At 43.1% G+C, this 22,629-nt stretch overlaps 1 protein-coding gene across 4 annotated transcripts in view; it reads right to left on the bottom strand.

Moving 5' to 3' along the window:
• hace1 (HECT domain and ankyrin repeat containing E3 ubiquitin protein ligase 1) overlaps positions 1-12,924 on the bottom strand; it is a 24,404-nt gene extending 11,480 nt beyond the window's left edge. The window contains exons 1-12 of one of the 4 annotated variants that reach the window (XR_011672687.1): positions 12,616-12,924; positions 8,591-8,645; positions 8,368-8,457; positions 8,011-8,115; positions 7,725-7,800; positions 7,372-7,503; positions 6,957-7,039; positions 5,659-5,755; positions 4,844-4,945; positions 4,594-4,700; positions 4,233-4,383; positions 3,456-4,054 (exon numbers count right to left, since the gene is read on the bottom strand). Coding sequence is in view for 3 of the 4 variants with exons in the window: in XM_071383139.1 (XP_071239240.1) it covers positions 3,456-4,054; positions 4,233-4,383; positions 4,594-4,700; positions 4,844-4,945; positions 5,659-5,755; positions 6,957-7,039; positions 7,372-7,503; positions 7,725-7,800; positions 8,011-8,115; positions 8,368-8,457; positions 8,591-8,645; positions 12,616-12,706 (1,688 nt within the window). In the remaining variant the exon portion in view is untranslated. The remainder of the gene's footprint in view (positions 1-3,455; positions 4,055-4,232; positions 4,384-4,593; positions 4,701-4,843; positions 4,946-5,658; positions 5,756-6,956; positions 7,040-7,371; positions 7,504-7,724; positions 7,801-8,010; positions 8,116-8,367; positions 8,458-8,590; positions 8,646-12,615) is intronic. The other 3 variants (XM_071383139.1, XM_071383140.1, XM_071383141.1) reach the window with 3 other exon arrangements.
• Positions 12,925-22,629: the final 9,705 nt, after the last annotated feature.

Genomic DNA, 22,629 nt, shown 5'->3' with positions numbered 1-22,629 from the left:
CAGAGTGAGCAAGATAAAGATGGAGGAGGAAAGACAAGGAAACACAGAGTGAGCAAGATAAAGATGGAGGAGGAAAGACAAGGAAACACAGAGTGAGCAAGATAAAGATGGAGGAGGAAAGACGGAGGAAGGAGACAAAAAGAGAAGATGAAGCAAGAGAATAAGAGAATGAACACACTCACTACATAACCAGGAGCTGTGTTTCAGAAGAACACAACACAGAGATAAGTAGTGTAGTCCACCTAACTGAGGAACTCAATTTAACCTTGCGCAATACCCTAGATGCAGTCGCACTCCTAAAAACAAAAAACATTTGTCATAAGAAACTAGCTCCCTGGTATACAGAAAATACCCGAGCTCTGAAGGAAGCTTCCAGAAAATTGTAACAGAAACGGCGCCACACCAAACTGGAAGTCTTCCGACTAGCTTGGAAAGACAGTACCGTGCAGATCATCCTATTTTACTTAACTTAATTGAGGAAAATAAGAACAATCCAAAATGTATTTGTGATCTGTCGCAAAGCTAACTAAAAAGCGGCATTCCCCACAAGAGAGGATGGCTTTCACTTCAGCATTGATAAATTCATGAACTTCTTTAAGGAAAAGATCATGATCATTAGAAAGCAAATTACGGACTCCTCTTTAAATCTGCGTATTCCTCCAAAGCTCAGTTGTCCTGAGTCTGTACAACTCTGCCAGGACCTAGGATCAAGGGAGACACTCAAGTGTTTTAGTACTATATCTCTTGACACATTGATGAAAATAATCATGGCCTCTAAACCTTCAAGCTGCATACTGGTCTAAACTACTGAAAGAACTGCTTCCTGTGCTTGGCCCTCCTATGTTGAACATAATAAACGGCTCTCTATCCACCGGATGTGTACCAAACTCACTAAAAGTGGTAATAATAAAGCCTCTCTTGAAAAAGCCAAACATTGACCCAGAAAATATAAAAAACTATCAGCCTATCTCCCATTCCTCTCTCAAAAAAAAAAGCTGGTGCGCAGCAATTCACTGCCTTCCTGAAGACAAACAACAAACAATGTATACGAAATGCTTCAGTCTGGTTTTAGACCCATCATAGCACTGAGACTGCACTTGTGAAGGTGGTAAATTATCTTTTAATGGCATCAGACGGAGGCTCTGCATCTGTCCTCGTGCTCCTAGACCTTTGTGCTGCTTTTGATACCATTGATCACCACATTCTTTTGGAGAGATTGGAAACCCAAATTGGTGTACACGGACAAGGTCTGGCCTGGTTTAGATCTTATGTGTCGGAAAGATATCAGTTTGTCTCGGTGGATGGTTTGTCCTCTGACAAATCAACTGTACATTTCGGTGTTCCTCAAGGTTCCGTTTTAGGACCACTATTGTTTTCACTATATATTTTACCTCTTGGTGATGTCATTCGGAAACATAATGTTAACTTTCACTGCTATGCGGCGTTACGCTGGACCCTGATCTCGCTTTTGACGAACATATCCAGACTGTTTCAAGGACAGCTTTTTTCCCATCTACGTAACATTGCAAAAATCAGAAATTTTCTGTCCAAAAATGATGCAGAAAAATGAATCCATGCTTTTGTCACTTCTAAGTTAGACTACTGCAATGCTCTACTTTCCGGCTACCCGGATAAAGCACTAAATAAACTTCAATTAGTGCTAAACACAGCTGCTAGAATCTTGACTAGAACCAAAATATTTGATCATATTACTCCAGTGCTAGCCTCTCTACACTGGCTTCCTGTTAAGGCAAGGGCTGATTTCAAGGTTTTACTGCTAACCTACAAAGCATTACATGGGCTTGCTCCTACCCATCTTTCAGATTTGGTCCTGCCGTACATACCTACACGTACGCTACGGTCACAACACGCAGGCCTCCTAACTGTCCCTAGAATTTCTAAGCAAACAGCTGGAGGCAGGGTTTCTCCTATAGAGCTCCATTTCTATGGAATGGTCTGCCTACCCATGTGAGAGACGCAGACTCGGTCTCAACCTTTAAGTCTTTATTGATGACTCATCTCTTCAGTAGGTCCTATGATTGAGTGTAGTCTGGCCCAGGAATGTGAAGGTGAACGGAAAGGCACTGGAGAAACGAACCGCCCTTGCTGTCTCTGCCTGGCTGGTCCCCCTCTCTCCACTGGGATTCTCTGCCTCTAACCCTATTACAGGGGCTGAGTCACTGGCTTACTGGTGCTCTTCCATGTCATCCCTAGGACGGGTGCGTCACTTGAGTGGGTTGAGTCACTGACGTGATCTTCTTGTCCGGGTTGGCGCCCCCCCTTGGGTTGTGCCGTGGCGGAGATCTTCGTGGGCTATACTCGGCCTTGTCTCAAGATGGTAAGTTGGTTTGAAGATATCCCTCTAGTGGTGTGGGGGCTGTGCTTTGGCAAAGTGGGTGGGGTTATATCATGCCTGTTTGGCCCTGTCCGGGGGTATCATCGGATGGGGCCACAATGTCTCCTGACCCCTCCTGTCTCAGGCTGAAAGTATTTATGCTGCAGTAGTTTGTGTCTGGGGGCTAGGGTCAGTCTGTCAGTCAGACATTTACTCCTGAGGTGCTGACCTGTTGCACCCTCGACAACCACTGTGATTATTATTATTTGACCCTGCTGGTCATCTATGAACATTTGAACATCTTGGCCATGTTCTGTTATAATCTCCACCCGGCACAGACAGAAGAGAACTGGCCACCCCTCATAGCCTGGTTCCTCTCTAGGTTTCTTCCTAGGTTCTGGCCTTTCATGGATGTTTTTCCTAGCCACCGTACTTCTACACCTGCATTGCTTGCTGTTTGGGGTTTTAGGCTGGGTTTCTGTACAGCACTTTGTGACATCAGCTGATGTAAGAAGGTCTTTATAAATACATTTGATTTGATTAGTGCAGCATCTGTCTATTATAATGAGTGGATCTGATCCCTCTCCAAAACACAATAATCTGCATTATTGAAAGTGTTTACCTAACGGGAAAAGCCAGGCTATCAGCTAATGAAGAGCAGGCTTGGGAAAGAGAAACACAAAGACAAACACAGCCATTTTCTTCTACTACAGCAGCATAGGGCCAATAACAGTGGCTCCTATTCAACGTTCAATTAGAGTTTAATGATCTAATTAAAATGTAATTATCTAGCCAGGGGGCGAGGAAAGGTGTGTGTGTGTGTGTGTGTGTGTGTGTGTGTAGAGGAGACATTAAAGCTCCATTCTTTCCCAGGCCTACTCACACAAAGGGGATCTGAAGGAGGAAGATTTACATAAAGTATCTATGTGAAACTAGGAGATTATGAGAGGAACACTGACTCTGTCATTTAGTGGCCAATATAGATCTGTAAAATCAGGTGTGTGCACTTGAGTGCAATCCAGAGCCTGGCCAAAGAGAAAACCAGCAGATACTCAGGACTCCCAAGAACTGGCGTTTCTCATCCCTGGGTTAGAGGTCAGAGGTCAGGGGTCATTCTCACCCCTGTGGCATCTGACAGGAACAGCACATGTAGAAGGCCTGGATCACCGCGCTGAGCCGATTGGCCGTCATAGAGATGACATCCTCTCCGTCCGCGTATACCTCCGGCGTTTCCATAAGAACCTCCGGGGTCCTCTTGCTAACCTCTGGGTCCGGCAAAGGAGGTAGGGGCATGGAGGGTGGCAGCGACGGTGCCACCGTGAAGACGGCAGGGATGGAGGCGGAGTCGACCTCGCCACGTTGTTTGAGGAGGAGGGAGGCGATCTCGCTCCCTGAGGAGGAGGAGTTGGAGGGGTCCTGGTGGCTCTTCTCCAGCTCTGTAGAGATCAACACCAACCACTCATCTAGAGAGTGCCACAGCAACTCCAACGGCTGGAGGAAATCAGAGAGAGAGAGGAAAGGGGGAGGCAAGGAAAGAGACTGAGTGAGTGAAGGAGAGGGAGCGAGTGAAGGGGAGAAAGGAGAGAGAGAGGGGAGAGAAAGAGGGATGGAGAGAGCGATAGAGAGAGACAGACAGACAGATGTTGAAAGAGAGAGAGAGGGAAATAGGGAGAGAAAGAGAAAGAGAGAGAGGAAGAGAAAGAAAGAGAGGGGTAGATGCTGACAAACAAAAACACACAAAAACACACAAACACACTCAAAGTCATGCACCAGGACAAGTCATGGATCAGGGATCTGAAGATGGTGAACAATCTCTCAATGCCCTCTTCTGATTCACACCATGTACTACATCTCTGTGTATATCTGAATTCAGGTTCAGTACTAACCCCATACTGACCTTAAAGACCTGGCTACGCTGCGTCTTGTTCCCATTGTATCCCATGTCATTCCCGTTGTTGGGAGAGGAAGGGCCCAGGCGGAAGACATGGCAGAAGATCCGGATGATTCTCAGCAGACTCTTCATCTGAGCCTCATAGCTACTGGAGAGACTGGAGAGGAGACTGACAGTGAGTACGGAAGAGAAGAAACATTTACCCCTCAATGACTAGCTTTAAAGGTAGTGGCGCTGCTGTTACATACTTGTAATGCCTGAATAAACTTCCTTCAGAGAAATTAATTAGAAACTAAATAAAAGTGCACTTCCATATGCATTTGCCTCAGGTGTGGCTGGGAGACTAGTCTAGCAGAGGGTTTATTACCTGAGGAGTTTGTGTCCATTAGTAGTGGCCACCTCTGCTAGACTGGTCAGGATCTTCTGGTAGTGACTGTCACTCTGCTGGGAGACATGCTCTAGAACCTGCCTGAGCTACACACACACACACACACACACACACACATACAGTTAAAATATGCCTACAAGCACTTTCTAAAAGAAAAAGAGGTGTGTGGACATGAACCTATTCATTGCTCTAATAACAGAGGGAGACAGATAGACAGTAGAATATGTACCATATTCTCTTTGATGTCATCATTCTGTGTCATCTGGATGAGTGTCTGGAACAGTCTGCCATGGTGCTGGATGAGGATCTCACACGTCTCCCCATAACCACCCTGAACAACACACACACCAACACAGTGGGATTAGAAAGGGGGAAAGAGACCGACTGCTGTTTTCTTGAATAATCGACCATTAAGGGAGACAACGAAAATGGCCCGTCCGACGACGCTGCGACTGTTCCGTCCGGCGCCGCCGCAACTTTGGCAGCTGCATCGGGTCCTGATCGACCCGCACTGATCGACCCGCGTTCCTGTGAACGCCCTCGAGCCCGGTGTCGTTGCGCTGATGTTGCGAGTCGGCGGGGGGGGGGGTACTGTCATGGATCCCTCCGGAATTGTCATTACGCACACCTGGTCCCTATTCCCAGTTGATTAGTAATTGTATAATTGTGCCCTTTGTTCACCATTGTCCTGTACATTTTTGTTCCAATGTCCGTTGGTCTTGTGAGTACCTGTGCTGTGTTGTTTTGGCTTTCGTGTCACGTATATTGTGCAGATGATTACGGGTCTCGTCCTGTGTGATAATCATTGTGCGATTGTGTATTTATGCGAGGTACTCCTCTCTCTTTTGTTTGGGTCTCAACCCTGTGTTTGGTATATGTGTTTGTTTGGTCTTTGTCCACGTGCCTGTACACGGCACGCTGTAATTTGGGTAAAGAAATAAGAAAACGTATTACGCATTCCTGCGACTGTCTCCCGACCCTTTATACCAACGTGACAGGTTCTTGTTTGTTATATTAGCCATGTGTTGTCATGGCAATGCTCACCTGTACACACAGATCCAGAGGGGTGACTCCATTCTTGTCAGGTAGGTACTTAGCCCCTCGAGAGAGAAGGATCTGTGCCGTGTCCCTTTGACCGTGGCTGTGGGATATATGCAGGGCTTTAATGTATTGAATGTATTCTTGTATGACTTCAACATTGCTCTCTACTCCTTTTTACTTCTGAGCTTGTGTCTTATCGTAAAGAAATGTCAATGTATATCATCGTACATACAAATGATTATAAACTTAACTGTAACACTCTAGCCACTATGACTAAGGACACACAGAGTTCTGACAAAATATAAAGTTAGTGATGGTTAAGGTTTAAACTCTATATAACATAATGACAATTCAGAAGATAAGGGTTAACGTTAAGAGGTGGTTAATAGAAGGCTGGAGTCAGAGTTGGAGAAGGGCTTGTACCAAATCAAGATGTCCAGTGTATTATTTCATTCACTAGACAGGTACATTGGCTGGTGGGCCAGCCACCCAATTTAGATTGATATACTCTGTGATGCAGTCAGTTGACAGTAAAGCAACACTTCATTTATCCACAGTTCTTTACAGACTAATTGCTCTAAATCACAGTGCTTTTCAGATAGAGCCTCCTTAATGGGAACTGACTAATGTACAAGTGAAACATAATCAAAACAAAAGATCAGAGGATTATACGATCACTGCAGTCTCCAGCCCTGCTCATCCTCTCTGTGTGTGTGTGTGTGTGTGTGTGTGTGTGTGTGTGTGTGTGTGTGTGTGTGTGTGTGTGTGTGTGTGTGTGTGTGTGTGTGTGTGTGTGTGTGTGTGTAGAGCTTAATACATAGCACTCAAAGGAAGGCTGGGGTGTCACTGTCATGTTCTGAATTAATAGGAACCTCATCATTCTCCGTCTCTCTGAAGCTGAGGGATGAGTTTCCTCGTGCCTATTCTTATCATCTGAATGAGACAGGCTGCATAGAGACCATCAGAGGACTGACAGGGATAGGAGTGTGCTACTGAAGTTTGGGACATAACTCTGAACAGCTGTCTGGCTGTGATCACTGTTCTTTGGTCTCTTCATATTCCATCCCCCAGCTTCCTCCTCCTCCTCCAATAACTCCTCCTCCCATTAATAGCCTTGTACAATGCCGTGAAATATATGTTTACAGCCACACTGAATCAATACAACACCTTTGCATTTCAATTCCCGAACCAATGTGTTACAAAGTATAGTTCATACTCCATCTACAATTCTAAGTGGACAATAGGAAGAAGGATGAGAGGAAGTATCGCATCATCATTCCTGTACTAGTGTACGTAGTGACCTGCAGGCGAAGTAGAGGGGTGTGGCCCCAGAGCAGTTAGGTCTGTTGATGTCCGCTCCACTGTCCAGCAGGCACTGCACCGTCTGATGACGTCATCGACCACACACAGGCAAATGAGGAAGAGGGAAAGTGAGAAGAGAAACAAACCCATCATCCAGACTACTGTCTGGTATTCATCATGTTATTCACCATGGAACTTATCATGAAGTTATGATTAATAAACTTTGAAACTTGATTAAGTAACACTGACAAAGGTTCCAAATTAACACAATCCTTTTACGACTACTGAGATATAAAAAATGACACCTGTTCTGTACACTCACAGCCTTGTGTCTATGATGAACACTGAACAGTGTATGGAAATGTTGGTACTTCCATACAGGTCTTGGTTGAAATATGCGTGTTATCTACTCACAGTCTTGTGTCCGTTCTGGCAGGCTACATGAAGGGCGGTCTGTCCCATGGCATCCTCTACATCCACATTAGTCACATGCTGCACCAGGTCATGAAGCAGCTCAGTCCGCCCGTTCACAGCCAACCAATGGATCTAGAGGAGGAGGAGGAGGGGAGGAAGAGGATGAGGGCTGTAGTAAAGCATTAACATAAGTAAACCCTGTATACACACCTTTTTATTGTTTTAATGGCATATACTGTACGCAGTCTTGACCTGCGTTCACCATTTTTAATAGCACTACATCCCTGAGATATGACAAGAATTTAACAGCACTACTGGTCTGTCTATACACATGACTTCACAGTGATACTCACAGCTGTCAGTCCCTCATTGTTGCAGATGTTCACATCTGCATTGTATTCTAGTAGTCTTCCCATACACTTTTTCTGTCTATAGGGAGGAAAGATGAGGAGGGGGATTCTTTAGTATCAGATATAATACGGTAAACATTATCACTATCATCAACATCACTAAACCATGTTCACTGGGCTGGCAGGGATCTGTGATCGTCATGTAAAAGGTGTATTCTTCCTCCCTACCAAAGGGGGGCAGCAGAGTACTATAGTGAGTGTGCAGTAATGTCTATGTACAGTATCCTACCCGTTTCTGGCAGCCAGGTGCAGAGGGGTGCAGCCTGAGATGTCCTGGTAGTTAGGGTTCGCTCCTCTCTTTAGCAGTAGAACCAGGCACTCCACTGATCCACAGCTACAACACAATAACCAACACGTTCACAAGCACCGCAATACACAAATAGATGTAGAGTACACACCCACACAGACACAGAAAGACACACACCCACAAAGACCCACAGAGACACATCACACCAGATACTGAGTTTCATCAGAGACACCACTGTGATAAAAATAGATGCTGGAGAGATTAGGCTGTCTGGTTGGTTTCTAACAAAACAATGAAACAATTAGAACAATCAGTGATAAAAATTAAAACATTCCTTACTTGGCAGCAATGTGAAGTAGACTTCTCTTGACTCGTCCGAAAGCGTAGTTCACATCAAACTTGGAGTTGAGGAGTAATTCAGAAACCGACCTTCAAGTACAAGACAGACATGTCAGATAATTAATATACAGGGAACCAATGTTGACAACTTCCACTGTCTCTCTCTCTCTCACACATAAGACACACACACATAAGGCACACACACACAGAGAGAGAGTCATACCTGTGCTGGTCAGCCATAACCATTGGCATGAGTGTGTAGACGGCGGTTTCATTGTCTGTGAGGGGAGAAACAGGGAGAGGGTGTGTCAATGATAATTGTGAAATTAAAGAACAAAGACCTTCCTCTGCTAAAATCAGTATTCTTAGTTCTCGAGAGCTCAGTATTCTTAGCGCTCTCTATGTAGAAGCTACTGACTCATACTTAGGGCCGTCATAACTACTGATGTACAACCACTATCAGTGACTGCACTTCCTTCAAACCAGACACTATCAGCTGGACTGTCAAAATGGATTGCACAATGTAGCGCCTCAGACTCAAGAATGTACTTCCTGTACAAGACAAAACACGCACTTCCTGTACAAGACAAAACACGCACTTCCTGTACAAGACAAAACACGTTTCTGTTTCCTACTCCAATAGATCTCGAGTTCAACTCAAAGGTAATGTTGTTGCTGTTGTCAGACATGGACACGAGTACAGTGGTAATATAATGTTGTTGCTGTTGTCAGACATGGACACGAGTACAGCGGTAATATAAAGTTGTTGCTGTTGTCAGACATGGACACGAGTACAGCGGTAATATAATGTTGTTGCTGTTGTCAGACATGGACACGAGTACAGCGGTAATATGATGTTGTTGCTGTTGTCAGACATGGACACGAGTACAGTGGTAATATAATGTTGTTGCTGTTGTCAGACATGGACACGAGTACAGTGGTAATATAATGTTGTTGCTGTTGTCAGACATGGACACGAGTACAGCGGTAATATAATGTTGTTGCTGTTGTCAGACATGGACACGAGTACAGCGGTAATATAATGTTGTTGCTGTTGTCAGACATGGACACGAGTACAGCGGTAATATAATGTTGTTGCTGTTGTCAGACATGGACACGAGTACAGCGGTAATATAATGTTGTTGCTGTTGTCAGACATGGACACGAGTACAGCGGTAATATAATGTTGTTGCTGTTGTCAGACATGGACACGAGTACAGCGGTAATATAATGTTGTTGCTGTTGTCAGACATGGACACGAGTACAGCGGTAATATAATGTTGTTGCTGTTGTCAGACATGGACACGAGTACAGCGGTAATATAATGGTGTTGCTGTTGTCAGACATGGACACGAGTACAGTGGTAATATAATGGTGTTGCTGTTGTCAGACATGGACACGAGTACAGTGGTAATATAATGGTGTTGCTGTTGTCAGACATGGACACGAGTACAGCGGTAATATAATGTTGTTGCTGTTGTTAGACATGGACACGAGTACAGCGGTAATATGATGTTGTTGCTGTTGTCAGACATGGACACGAGTACAGCGGTAATATAATGTTGTTGCTGTTGTCAGACATGGACACGAGTACAGCGGTAATATAATGGTGTTGCTGTTGTCAGACATGGACACGAGTACAGCGGTAATATAATGTTGTTGCTGTTGTCAGACATGGACACGAGTACAGCGGTAATATAATGGTGTTGCTGTTGTCAGACATGGACACGAGTACAGCGGTAATATAATGGTGTTGCTGTTGTCAGACATGGACACGAGTACAGCGGTAATATGATGTTGTTGCTGTTGTCAGACATGGACACGAGTACAGCGGTAATATAATGTTGTTGCTGTTGTTAGACATGGACACGAGTACAGCGGTAATATAATGGTGTTGCTGTTGTCAGACATGGACACGAGTACAGCGGTAATATAATGGTGTTGCTGTTGTCAGACATGGACACGAGTACAGCGGTAATATGATGTTGTTGCCAGACATGGACACGAGTACAGCGGTAATATAATGTTGTTGCTGTTGTCAGACATGGACACGAGTACAGCGGTAATATAATGTTGTTGCTGTTGTTAGACATGGACACGAGTACAGCGGTAATATAATGTTGTTGCTGTTGTTAGACATGGACACGAGTACAGCGGTAATATAATGGTGTTGCTGTTGTCAGACATGGACACGAGTACAGCGGTAATATAATGGTGTTGCTGTTGTCAGACATGGACACGAGTACAGCGGTAATATAATGTTGTTGCTGTTGTCAGACATGGACACGAGTACAGCGGTAATATAATGGTGTTGCTGTTGTCAGACATGGACACGAGTACAGCGGTAATATAATGGTGTTGCTGTTGTCAGACCTGGACACGAGTACAGCGGTAATATAATGGTGTTGCTGTTGTTAGACATGGACACGAGTACAGCGGTAATATAATGTTGTTGCTGTTGTCAGACATGGACACGAGTACAGCGGTAATATAATGTTGTTGCTGTTGTCAGACATGGACACGAGTACAGCGGTAATATAATGGTGTTGCTGTTGTTAGACATGGACACGAGTACAGCGGTAATATAATGTTGTTGCTGTTGTCAGACATGGACACGAGTACAGCGGTAATATAATGGTGTTGCTGTTGTCAGACATGGACACGAGTACAGCGGTAATATAATGGTGTTGCTGTTGTCAGACCTGGACACGAGTACAGCGGTAATATAATGGTGTTGCTGTTGTTAGACATGGACACGAGTACAGCGGTAATATAATGTTGTTGCTGTTGTCAGACATGGACACGAGTACAGCGGTAATATAATGTTGTTGCTGTTGTCAGACATGGACACGAGTACAGCGGTAATATAATGGTGTTGCTGTTGTTAGACATGGACACGAGTACAGCGGTAATATAATGTTGTTGCTGTTGTCAGACATGGACACGAGTACAGCGGTAATATAATGGTGTTGCTGTTGTCAGACATGGACACGAGTACAGCGGTAATATAATGGTGTTGCTGTTGTCAGACCTGGACACGAGTACAGCGGTAATATAATGGTGTTGCTGTTGTTAGACATGGACACGAGTACAGCGGTAATATAATGTTGTTGCTGTTGTTAGACATGGACACGAGTACAGCGGTAATATAATGGTGTTGCTGTTGTCAGACCTGGACACGAGTACAGCGGTAATATAATGGTGTTGCTGTTGTCAGACATGGACACGAGTACAGCGGTAATATAATGTTGTTGCTGTTGTCAGACATGGACACGAGTACAGCGGTAATATAATGTTGTTGCTGTTGTCAGACATGGACACGAGTACAGCGGTAATATAATGTTGTTGCTGTTGTCAGACATGGACACGAGTACAGCGGTAATATAATGTTGTTGCTGTTGTCAGACATGGACACGAGTACAGTGGTAATATAATGTTGTTGCTGTTGTCAGACATGGACACGAGTACAGCGGTAATATAATGTTGTTGCTGTTGTCAGACATGGACACGAGTACAGCGGTAATATAATGTTGTTGCTGTTGTCAGACACGGACACGAGTACAGCGGTAATATAATGTTGTTGCTGTTGTCAGACATGGACACGAGTACAGCGGTAATATAATGTTGTTGCTGTTGTCAGACACGGACACGAGTACAGCGGTAATATAATGGTGTTGCTAGTTAGACAATAGACATGCACTAACATGCCCTTCTGGATCAATAGAAGGTAACAGAATACAGTAATCAACGAGGGAGAAGGGGATCCTCTTCTATAACAGCTATGCTTCCTACTGAACTCAGTCTGTGAAGTCAGTCAGTCTGAATAGTCTATTTAATGACAGGTCTGTCTGTATCTGCAACCTATGCAACCCATTACTTTATGTCACCACTAGGCTTATATTAACTAGGCTTATATTACCATGACATCTTTCAGTCACTCCTTCGTTTTTGTATCATGAAACAAAGTATGTATCAGTTGGTCTCACTAGATTCGTATCATATTATTACTATGAAATGGTTACAATAATACCCTATCCAGCAAACAGTCTGTAGACAGGGAAATGTCTAATGGCCTCAAGGGTTCCTGGCTTCCGCCTTGTTATTGACCAACTGTAAGATGATACTGTAATTCAAACATTTAATGACTATATATATATATATATTAGCATGAATATACAGTATTGATATAGCTAAAGTCTCCTATTATGCCATGTCGATTATTTATGTCCTTTGGTCGATATGCTATACCTTCCGGGAGCTCGACAGTCCTGGCGCGACGCAGAGAGCGGGTCAGCCTGTTCAGCTGTACGTTTAGTTGCTCCATCGCCCGTTCCATCATATGTGTACCAACAACCGGGAACAAAACCGAGGATACAAAGCCTCGAGCAAGATTATTTTTCCGCTAAAAGGGTGCTTCTGGCTTCGATGTCATCCATCGAGCCGCCGAGAAATGTACATTAGGCTGCCCCTTTTTCTCTCTCTTTCCTCTGATTCATTCAGCAACATTTCTTGTGTCAAGTCCCATTCTTCCTGTTTTCATTACGTCTGATGGCAGTGCGGTCTGGGTACTGTAGTTTTCAGTGCCAAATATGTGTAGTTCAAAGTATTTTATGACGATTCATTGATTGATTCAGTCATCATCAAATCAAATTTTATTTTAACATTAACATCTGCTAACCATACACATGGTTAGTGTAGCAAAATGCTTGTGCTTCTAGTTCCAACAGTGCAGTAATATCTAACAAGTAATATCTAACAATTCCCCACCAGCTACCTAATACACACAAATCTAAAGGGGTGAATGAAAATATGTACATATAAATATATGGACGAGCGATGGCCGAGCGGCATAGGCAAGGTGCAGTAGATGATATAAAATGCAGTATATACAAGTGATATGAGTAAAGTGAGATACAGAAACATTATTAAAGTGGCATTATTTAAAGTGGCATTGTTTAAAGTGACTAGTGATCCATTTATTAAAGTGTCCAGTGATTGGGTCTCAGTGTAGGCAGCAGCCTCTCTGAGTTAGTAATGGCTATTTAACAGTCTGATGGCCTTGAGATAGAAGCTGTTTTTCAATCTCTCAGGCCCAGCTTTGATGCACCTGTACTGACCTCACCTTCTGGATGATAGCGGTGTGAACAGGCAGTGGCTCGGGTGGTTGTTGTCCTTGATGATCTTTTTGGCCTTCCTTTGACAACGTAGGTAGGTGTCATGGAGGGCAGGTAGTTTACCCACAGTGATGTGTTGTGCAGACCGCACCACCCTCTGGAGAGCCTTTTGGTTGAGGGCGGTGCAGTTGCCGTACCAGGCTGTGATACAGCCCGACAGGATGCTCTCGATTGTGCATCTGTAAAGGTTTGTGAGTGTTTTTAGGTGACAAGCCAAATTTCTTCAGCCTCCTGAGGTTGAAGAGGAGCTGTTGTGCCTTCTTCACCACACTGTCTGTGTGGGTGGACCATTTCAGTTTGTCTGTGATGTGTACGCTCAGGAACTTAAAACTTTCCACCTTCTCCACTGGTGTCCCTTCGATGTGGATGGGGGGGGTGCTCCCTCTGCTGTTTCCTGAAGTCCACGATCATCTCCTTTGTTTTGTTGATGTTGAGTGAGAGGTTGTTTTCCTGACACCACACTCCGAGTGCCCTCACTTCCTCCCTGTAGGCCGTCTCGTCGTTGTTGGTTATCAAGCCCGCTACTTTTGTGTCGTCTGCAAACTTGATGATTGAGTTGGAGGCGTGTGTGGCCACGTAGTCGTGGGTGAAAAGGGAGTACAGGAGAGGGCTGAGCACACACCCTTGTGGGGCCCCAGTGTTGAGGGTCAGCGAAGTGGAGATGTTGTTTCCTACCTTCACCACCTGGGTGCGGCCCGTCAGAAAGTCCAGGACCCAGTTGCACAGGGAGGAGTTGAGACCCAGGGCCTCCAGCTTGATGATGAGCTTGGAGGGTACTATGGTGTTAAATGCTGAGCTGTATTCAATTAACAGCATTCTTACTTCGGTATTATTTTTGTCCAGATGGGAAAGGGCACTAATGTGTAAAAAGTCCATTATACAAAAAAGGCAAATAATTAATGTATATAAGATATTATTCTTGTAATGTTTTTAATTGTTCATTTTTTCATTTAATTAATTGGTGCCATCTGTGTAGACTGTCTGACAACTTCTTTGTATTGAATGAATGCAATGACAGACACCCCTGCTTCACACTGCTTATGGTCATGTTCTCTTAAATTGATTTGACTTGGATAAAACGTTCAGGTTTGATATGTCTTCAGAAAAAACATCAGTTTCAAACGTCCAACATGTAGTAAACCTCTCTGGCCTTCACACCTTTCTACCCCATATGATTCTGGTGACTTGTTTAATATGGCTTTTTGCATTAAAAAAAGATTGTGAGACTAGAATTGAAAACTTGGGAGTTGTATTTCAAGACATGAATAATGTGTGTGTCACAGGAGGTTGGTGGCACCTGAATTGGGGAGGACGGGCTTGTGGTAATGGCTGAAGCGGATTGAGTGGAATGGTTTCCATGTGTTTGATGCTATTCCATTAGCTCAGTTCCAGACATTATTATGAACCATCCTCCCCTCAGCAGCCTCCACTGTGTGGGTAGCTAGAACCAGAACCTAAAGTTGAGGCATGCTTGAACAAAATGGCGACCATGCTTCACCCTCCAGTGACACTCAATAAAGAGCTTCCAAGCTATGGTGCCAGTCATGTGTAGCCCAACCACCTCATCAGTGAAAACATCTAAGAATGTCATGCATCTCATACCGTCACACTTTGTTTGCATTGAAAATTCTGATTTGCATGCTTTTTCAATGTTTAAGCATAAGGACTGAGGCCAGAAATGTCTCTATGTAAATTATATGACAAGTAAAGTGTGGTAAACAGGAGGAAAAAAAACATTGATTAATTGAAAGATTTATTCATCATCATTACATTTTATATTTACCTTTGTGATAATAAAAAAATGCATCAAGAGAAAGACATGAGTAGTATAATAATTCCAAAGATTAACCAGGTAGATTTTACAAAAAATTACAATAAATTATGAAAATCAACATTTGGATTACAACATTAAATTCACTCTGTTACTATTAATTTAAATTAAAGTAATACCTTTTTATCTAAAAATGTCAGATATGATCAATTAGTAATAATCGGCCCTGAATTCATTTGTGTATTGATAACAACCTGCTGTTCAATTCCCATCACTGGAAACATTTTATTAGAAAATAAAACAATAACAAAATCATAAAAAAGTATAGGACCAAGTAAACAATTAAGTAATGAATTAATACAGGAAAGATTAGAAATTGTATATTTATTTCAAGTTTATCAATATGAGCACCGTATCTGAAAGAGAGAAAATATGTTGTATTTAGAAAGGCCTACAATGCATACATTTCCATTCTATGTCCAGGAGTTGAATTAAATTCTTTCTAGAAACTCTGAAATAAGAATATTTTGATAATATAATTGTTGATAACCAAAACGGCACAAGAACTTGTTCTTGTACTTTCTCTCTTTTACACCTTTGGCACTTACAACATTTTCACATAGAAATTTAAATGTTATTTTTTTTATAATTTTTTAAAATATGTTTAATAAAAATTGCTGTTCAGACGTGTAACATTCTTAGATGTTACATATCATTTTGGGCAAATATTTGAATACATTGTTGTTGTTTTTATTGTCAGATTCTGTGATTCAGATTAATGAAATGAAGTTTTGTCTGGTTTAACTTGAGATGTAAATGTTCTGTATGAACAATATATCTGTGAGGTCGATCAAAAAGGTCCGTTCCAATCGAAATACTTAAACTTTGTCCTAAAACTCTTAGTCTGTTAGGCTATCCCTTATTGGGAATTTAAGTTTCCTAAAAATAACATCCACGTTCAATTTGTTTTTAAAATCTGCTTTTAGATTCTTCTTCATCGATGCACGTTGCTTGATAGCTACCCAAACACTGTAGTATAATCAAACAACTTTAATCTTAATTCGAATCTCTTCTACAACAAGACTAGCTATTTGAAAACATGTAGACTGTTCGATTGTGAATTGTATTGTAGTTATTCAAATCAAATTTATTTATATAGCCCTTCGTACATCAGCTGATATCTCCAAGTGCTGTACAGAAACCCAGCCTAAAACCCCAAACAGCAAGCAATGCAGGTGTAGAAGCACGGTGGATAGGAAAAACTCCCTAGGAAGAAACCTAGAGAGGAACCAGGCTATGAGGGGTGGCCAGTCCAAGTTATTGTATGGTTTACTATTCACATGATATATTTCACTACATGTATTCGGGCTGCATCCTAGAGAGCCAATCCCCAGCAACCACCAGATGACACAAGAGAGCAAAACCTTTCATGTAAATTCCACATTCCGAAATGAAATAGATACCCAGGCCTACCTATTGCTGTGAAGGTCTAAAATAGAAACTACACGTCAAAAGAAACAAACAGTCAACACACAACTGAACAACATAATTGAAGTTTCTAATTATGAAAAAGGCTTTTCTGGGGGAGAAAAATTATATAAAATATATTGCTGCCTATTTCCAATAGGCTACACACTACACATTACTGTACTAGGCTTTCTTTCAATGTAATGAAATGAACACTAGATGGTGCTACGCTGTTACCTATATCAACATGATTGCACTGAGTTCCTAGGAGCAACACTCACTGATCCAATTTGGCGCTATTTGTACAGGCATCCAATCAGCCACGAGAGTAGCAAAAGGTGAGGCTGCACAGAGGCACTATGGCTGGACAGCGCAGCTGTATGGGGGGTGATAGAGGACATATATAAGCCTAGGCAACCGTACCACCTGACATGACACCAACGCCTTACTAACATCTGCGTGATGCCTGCATCGCGTGTTAATGAAAGTCAATGTGCGTAGTTTATATTTATATTAATTAAATCTCAACCATAAATGTTAGAAACGTACAATTTTTCCAGTACAAAGCCACCTTGAACTATAGTGTAGCCTACGGTTTGTGTATTTCCTGTTATCGCTAATCGCCTAGAAAAGATTATGCCCAATCTATAGATAATCTTGTCTTTCCCTCAACACCTCATGGCATGGTATGTTATCTTATCTCGCTGTATACAGATCTAAATGTTGTTAGCCAATCACAGACTGTGTTTTTACCAGTTCCACATCAGACAACCAATAAGAGCTGTGTCCATGGCTTTCAGAGGAGTTAATAGTTGCTATTCAGGCTCCTCGGGAACAGAACAGTTCATAGACTTTCCCAGAGGGTCCGTGCTATACGGGATCATTAGGATGTCCACACCTCTATCAAGTATAAATGTAAATTGGTTAAGTTTAGTGTTAGTTTAGGGTTTAGGGTAAAGACGCCCCAAGGAATCCGGATTGCAGTGACCGTTCATAGAGTGAGCGACTGGCACGGTATTTGAGAGATCGGCGGCGACACGACATTCATTCGTTTTTTACAAGCGACAGTAGCGAGTGTCTGCCCCAGATAGTTTCCTTATTCGAGACGATGAAAATATTTAAGTAAGTAGGCTATATTTAAGTTAGGAAATATTTAGGTCTACTAGGCCAAATTTGGTTTGTTTGAAAATACTTTGTTGTTAACATATTGTCAAAAGCACGTAGGCAATATAATTTACTGTGTCAATAGCAGAGTAGACTAGTGTACAATAACGTAATTTGATGTGCTAGTATTATTATTATTATTATTTTATTTTTTTATCCCCTTTTCTCCCCAATTTTCGTGGTATCCAATCGCTAGTAATTACTATCTTGTGTCATCGCTACAACTCCCGTACGGGCTCGGGAGAGACGAAGGTCGAAAGCCATGTGTCCTCCGAAGCACAACCCAACCAAGCCGCACTGCTGCTTAACACAGCGCGCCTCCAACCCGGAAGCCAGCCGCACCAATGTGTCGGAGGAAACACCGTGCACCCGCCCCCCTCGGTTAGCGCGCACTGCGCCCGGCCCGCCACAGGAGTCGCTGGAGCGCGATGAGACAAGGATATCCCTACCGGCCAAACCCTCCCTAACCCGGACGACGCTAAGCCAATTGTGCGTCGCCCCACGGACCTCCCGGTCGCGGCCGGCTGCGACAGAGCCTGGGCGCGAACCCAGAGACTCTGGTGGCGCAGCTAGCACTGCGATGCAGTGCTCTAGACCACTGCGCCACCCGGGAGGCCCTAGTATTATTTATTTAATGGATTAATTCAATTGTAAATTAAATAACTACTTTTCACTGAAGGGAAACGAGGTACAACACGCAACTTCGATCGAAGACCTAAAATCATGCCTGACAATATCACAGCGGTATCCTAATATAGTGCGGATACAGTAGTAGCCTATTCTACAACAATGTAACTGTATGTGCTTGCTAGTATTATTTATCGAATTGATAAATTAAATTGTAAATGTGGATGGGTACGCTATTTCATTCAATGATTACATTATTGTACAAGGTAGATACAGGAGTAGTCTATAGTCTACAATAATAATGTAATTGAATGTGCTATAGTATCATTTATTACATTAATGAATACAAATTGTAAATGGGGATGGTAGGCTACTTCATTCAGTGAATACTGAATATATTGCTATCTCTGGGAGTATGTTAATGACGGCTTTTCAGCTGTTGAACTATGGCAATGTGGAACTCATTTCTAAATCTCTTTCTTTTATTCAAGATGTTATGAGCCAGAGCAACCAATCAGCTTCACTGCAGGTGCTCAACCCACTCCCTCACTGTTCTCCCTCCACAAGTAACCACATCCTCTTCTCCTGTTAAACTACTTTGCCACCACACTAAAAATGACTGTACATATACCCCTGTGCCATCTCAGTGTAACATGATCCATCCAAGGCCTCAGCTGGATGCCTAAAATGTGAGCAAAATGCTATTGTGTGTGTGTGTGTGTGTGTGTGTGTGTGTGTGTGTGTATGGATGGAGTTCCAAGTAAAGACTTGATAAGATGGTGATGAGAGTGAGAGCATACAGTATGAAAATAAAGACCCCTTGGGATCTAAAATGAGTGTGGGGTGCCTCTCGTGTCTTTTTTTTGTCCGTTTGAGGATACTACAGTCACCCCTGGTAGAGGTTCTTGGAACACTGTGATTTAAGTCTGAGCAGAGGTTGATGAAAACCTTCAAAGGTGGTGGTGCTATGTTGCATGTTATCTTGAATAGCAGGCAGATGTTTGAGTACAGAATCAAATGGTATAAACTTAATAGGCTAAGCTTGTTGAGTACACTCTTTAAGAAAGGGGTTCCAACAGGGTTCTTTGGCTGTCACCAAAGGAGAGAACTTTTTGGTTCCAGGTAGAACCCTCTGTGGAATGGAGCCCAAAAGGGTTCTACCTAGACACAGAAGGGGTTCTACCTGGAACCAAAAATGGTTATCCCATGGGGACAGCGGAAGAATCCTGTTAGGTTGTAGATAGCACATTTTTATCTGAGTGTAGGCCTATATTGCAGTCGTGGTTCTGTGGATATCTGTGAAGAATAAAATCCATTGGTGGTGGTGAGTTAATCAGAAATACTATGAAACATTCCCACTTTTAGCATACATTTGCAAGCAGGCAAAGTGACCTATGAGGCATGTGTGATCATTCAACATTGGCCTGATTACCAACAACGACGAGACAGCCTACAGGGAGGAGGTGAGGGCCCTCGGAGTATGGTGTCAGGAAAATAACCTCTCACTCAACATCAACAAACCAAAAGGAGATGATCGTGGACTTCAGGAAACAGCAGAGGGACCACGCCCCCATCCACATCGACGGGACAGTAGTGGAGAACGTGGAAAGTTTTAAGTTCCTTGGCGTACACATCATGGACAAACTGAAGGCAAACTACCTGCCCTCCAGGACACCTACAGCACTCGATGTCAAAGGAAGGCCAAAAAGATCAAAGACAACAACCACCTGAGCCACTGCCTGTTCACACCGCTATCATGCAGAAGGCGAGGTCAGTACAGGTGCATCAAAGCTGGGCCTGAGAGATTGAAAAACAGCTTCTATCTCAAGGCCATCAGACTGTTAAACAGCCATCGCTAACATAGAAAGGCTGCTACCAACATAGACTTAAATCTCTGGCCATTAAATAAATTGACTTAATAAAGGTATCACTAGTCACTTTAAAAGGGGAGCAGTATTGAGTAGCTTGGATGAATAAGGTGCCCAGAGTAAACTGCTTGTTACCCAGGCCCAGAAGCTATGATATGCATATACAGTGGGGAGAACAAGTATTTGATACACTGCCGATTTTGCAGGTTTTCCAACTTACAAAGCATGTAGAGGTCTGTAATTTTTATCATAGGTACACTTCAACTGTAAGTAGTAGATTTAGATAGAAAACACTCTAAAGTTTCCAAAACTGTTAAAATAATGTCTGTGAGTATAACAGAACTAATATGGCAGGCGAGAACCTGAGACAAATCCAACCAGGAAGTAGGAAATCTGAGGTTTGTAGTTTCATTTAAGTGATTGCCTATCCAATATGCTGTGTCTATGGGGCCAGTTTGCACTTCCTAAGGCTTCCAGCAGATGTCAACAGTCTTTAGAAAGATGTTTGAGGCTTCTATTGTGGATAGGGGTCGAATAAGAGCTGTTTCAACAAGTGGACTAGGCTGAGGCCAATGCGCTGTCACGCGGGTGCGCCGTTCCTTCTTTTTCCTCTGTAATGAATACGCTATTGTCCGGTTGGAATATTATTGAAGATGTATTATAAAAAGACCCTAAGGATTGATTGTAAACATCGTTTGACATGTTTCTACAAACTGTAATGGAACTTGACTTTGTCTGGATTTTGCGATCGCGCATTGTGCCTTTGGAATAGTGAACTAAACGGAGGTATTTGGACATAAATATGGACGTAATCGAACAAAACAAACATTTCTTGTGGGAGTCCTGGGAGTGCATTCCGACAAAGATCAGCAAAGGTAAGTGAAGATTTATAATGCTATTTCTGACTTTTGTTGACTCCACAATTTGGCGGGTAACTGTATGGCTTGCTTTGGTGGCTGAACGCTGTACTCAGATTATTGAATATTGTGCTTTTGCCGTAAAGCTTTTTTTGAAATCTGACACAGCGGTTGCATTAAGAACAAGTTTATCGGGGCCTCCCGGGTGGCGCAGTGGTCTAGGGCACTGCATCGCAGTGCTAGCTGCGCCACCAGAGTCTCTGGGTTCGCGCCCAGGCTCTGTCGCAACCGGCCGCGACCGGGAGGTCCGTGGGGCGACGCACAATTGGGCTAGCGTCGTCCGGGTTAGGGAGGGTTTGGCCGGTAGGGATATCCTTGTCTCATCGCGCTCCAGCGACTCCTGTGGCGGGCCGGGCGCAGTGCGCGCTAACCAAGGGGGCCAGGTGCACGGTGTTTCCTCCGACACATTGGTGCGGCTGACTTCCGGGTTGGAGGCGCGCTGTGTTAAGAAGCAGTGCGGCTTGGTTGGGTTGTGCTTCGGAGGACGCATGGCTTTCGACCTTCGTCTCTCCCGAGCCCGTACGGGAGTTGTAGCGATGAGACAAGATAGTAATTACTAGCGATTGGATACCACGAAAATTGGGGAGAAAAGGGGAGAAAATTTTAAATTTCAAAAAGTTTATCTTTAATTCTATGTAAAACATGCATCTTTCATCAAAGTTTATGATGAGTATTTCTGTTATTTGATGTGGCTCTCTGCAATTTCTCCGGATGTTTTGGAGGCATTTCTGAACATGGCGCCAATGTAAACTGAGGTTTTTGGATATAAATATGAACTTTATCCAACAAAACATACATTTATTGTGTAACATTGAGTCCTGGGAGTGTCATCTGATGAAGATCGTCAAAGGTTAGTGATAAATTTTATCTATATTTCTGCTTTTGTTGGAAAATGGCTGAATGCTTTCTGTGACTAGGCGCTGTCCTAACATAATGATATGTTGTGCTTTAGCCGTAAAGCCTTTTTGAAATCGGACACTGTGGTTGGATTAACGAGAAGTGTATCTTTAAAATGGTGTAAAATGCTTGTATGTTTGAGGAATTTTAATTGTGAGATTTCTGTTGTTTTGAATTTGGCGCCCTGCAATTTCACTGGCTGTCGGCGAGGTGGGACGCTAGCGTCCCGAACGATCCCAGAGAGGTTAAATAACGGCACTTTAATAATGTTTACATATCCTACATTATTCATCTTATATGTATATACTGTATTCTATACCATCTACTGCATCTTGCCTATGCCGCACGGCCATCGCTCATCCATAAATTTATATGTA

This window comes from Salvelinus alpinus, chromosome 35, assembly GCF_045679555.1.
Source record: "Salvelinus alpinus chromosome 35, SLU_Salpinus.1, whole genome shotgun sequence".
NCBI classification, from domain to species: Eukaryota; Metazoa; Chordata; class Actinopteri; order Salmoniformes; family Salmonidae; genus Salvelinus; species Salvelinus alpinus.
This window is presented reverse-complemented; position numbering and strand designations above follow the sequence as displayed.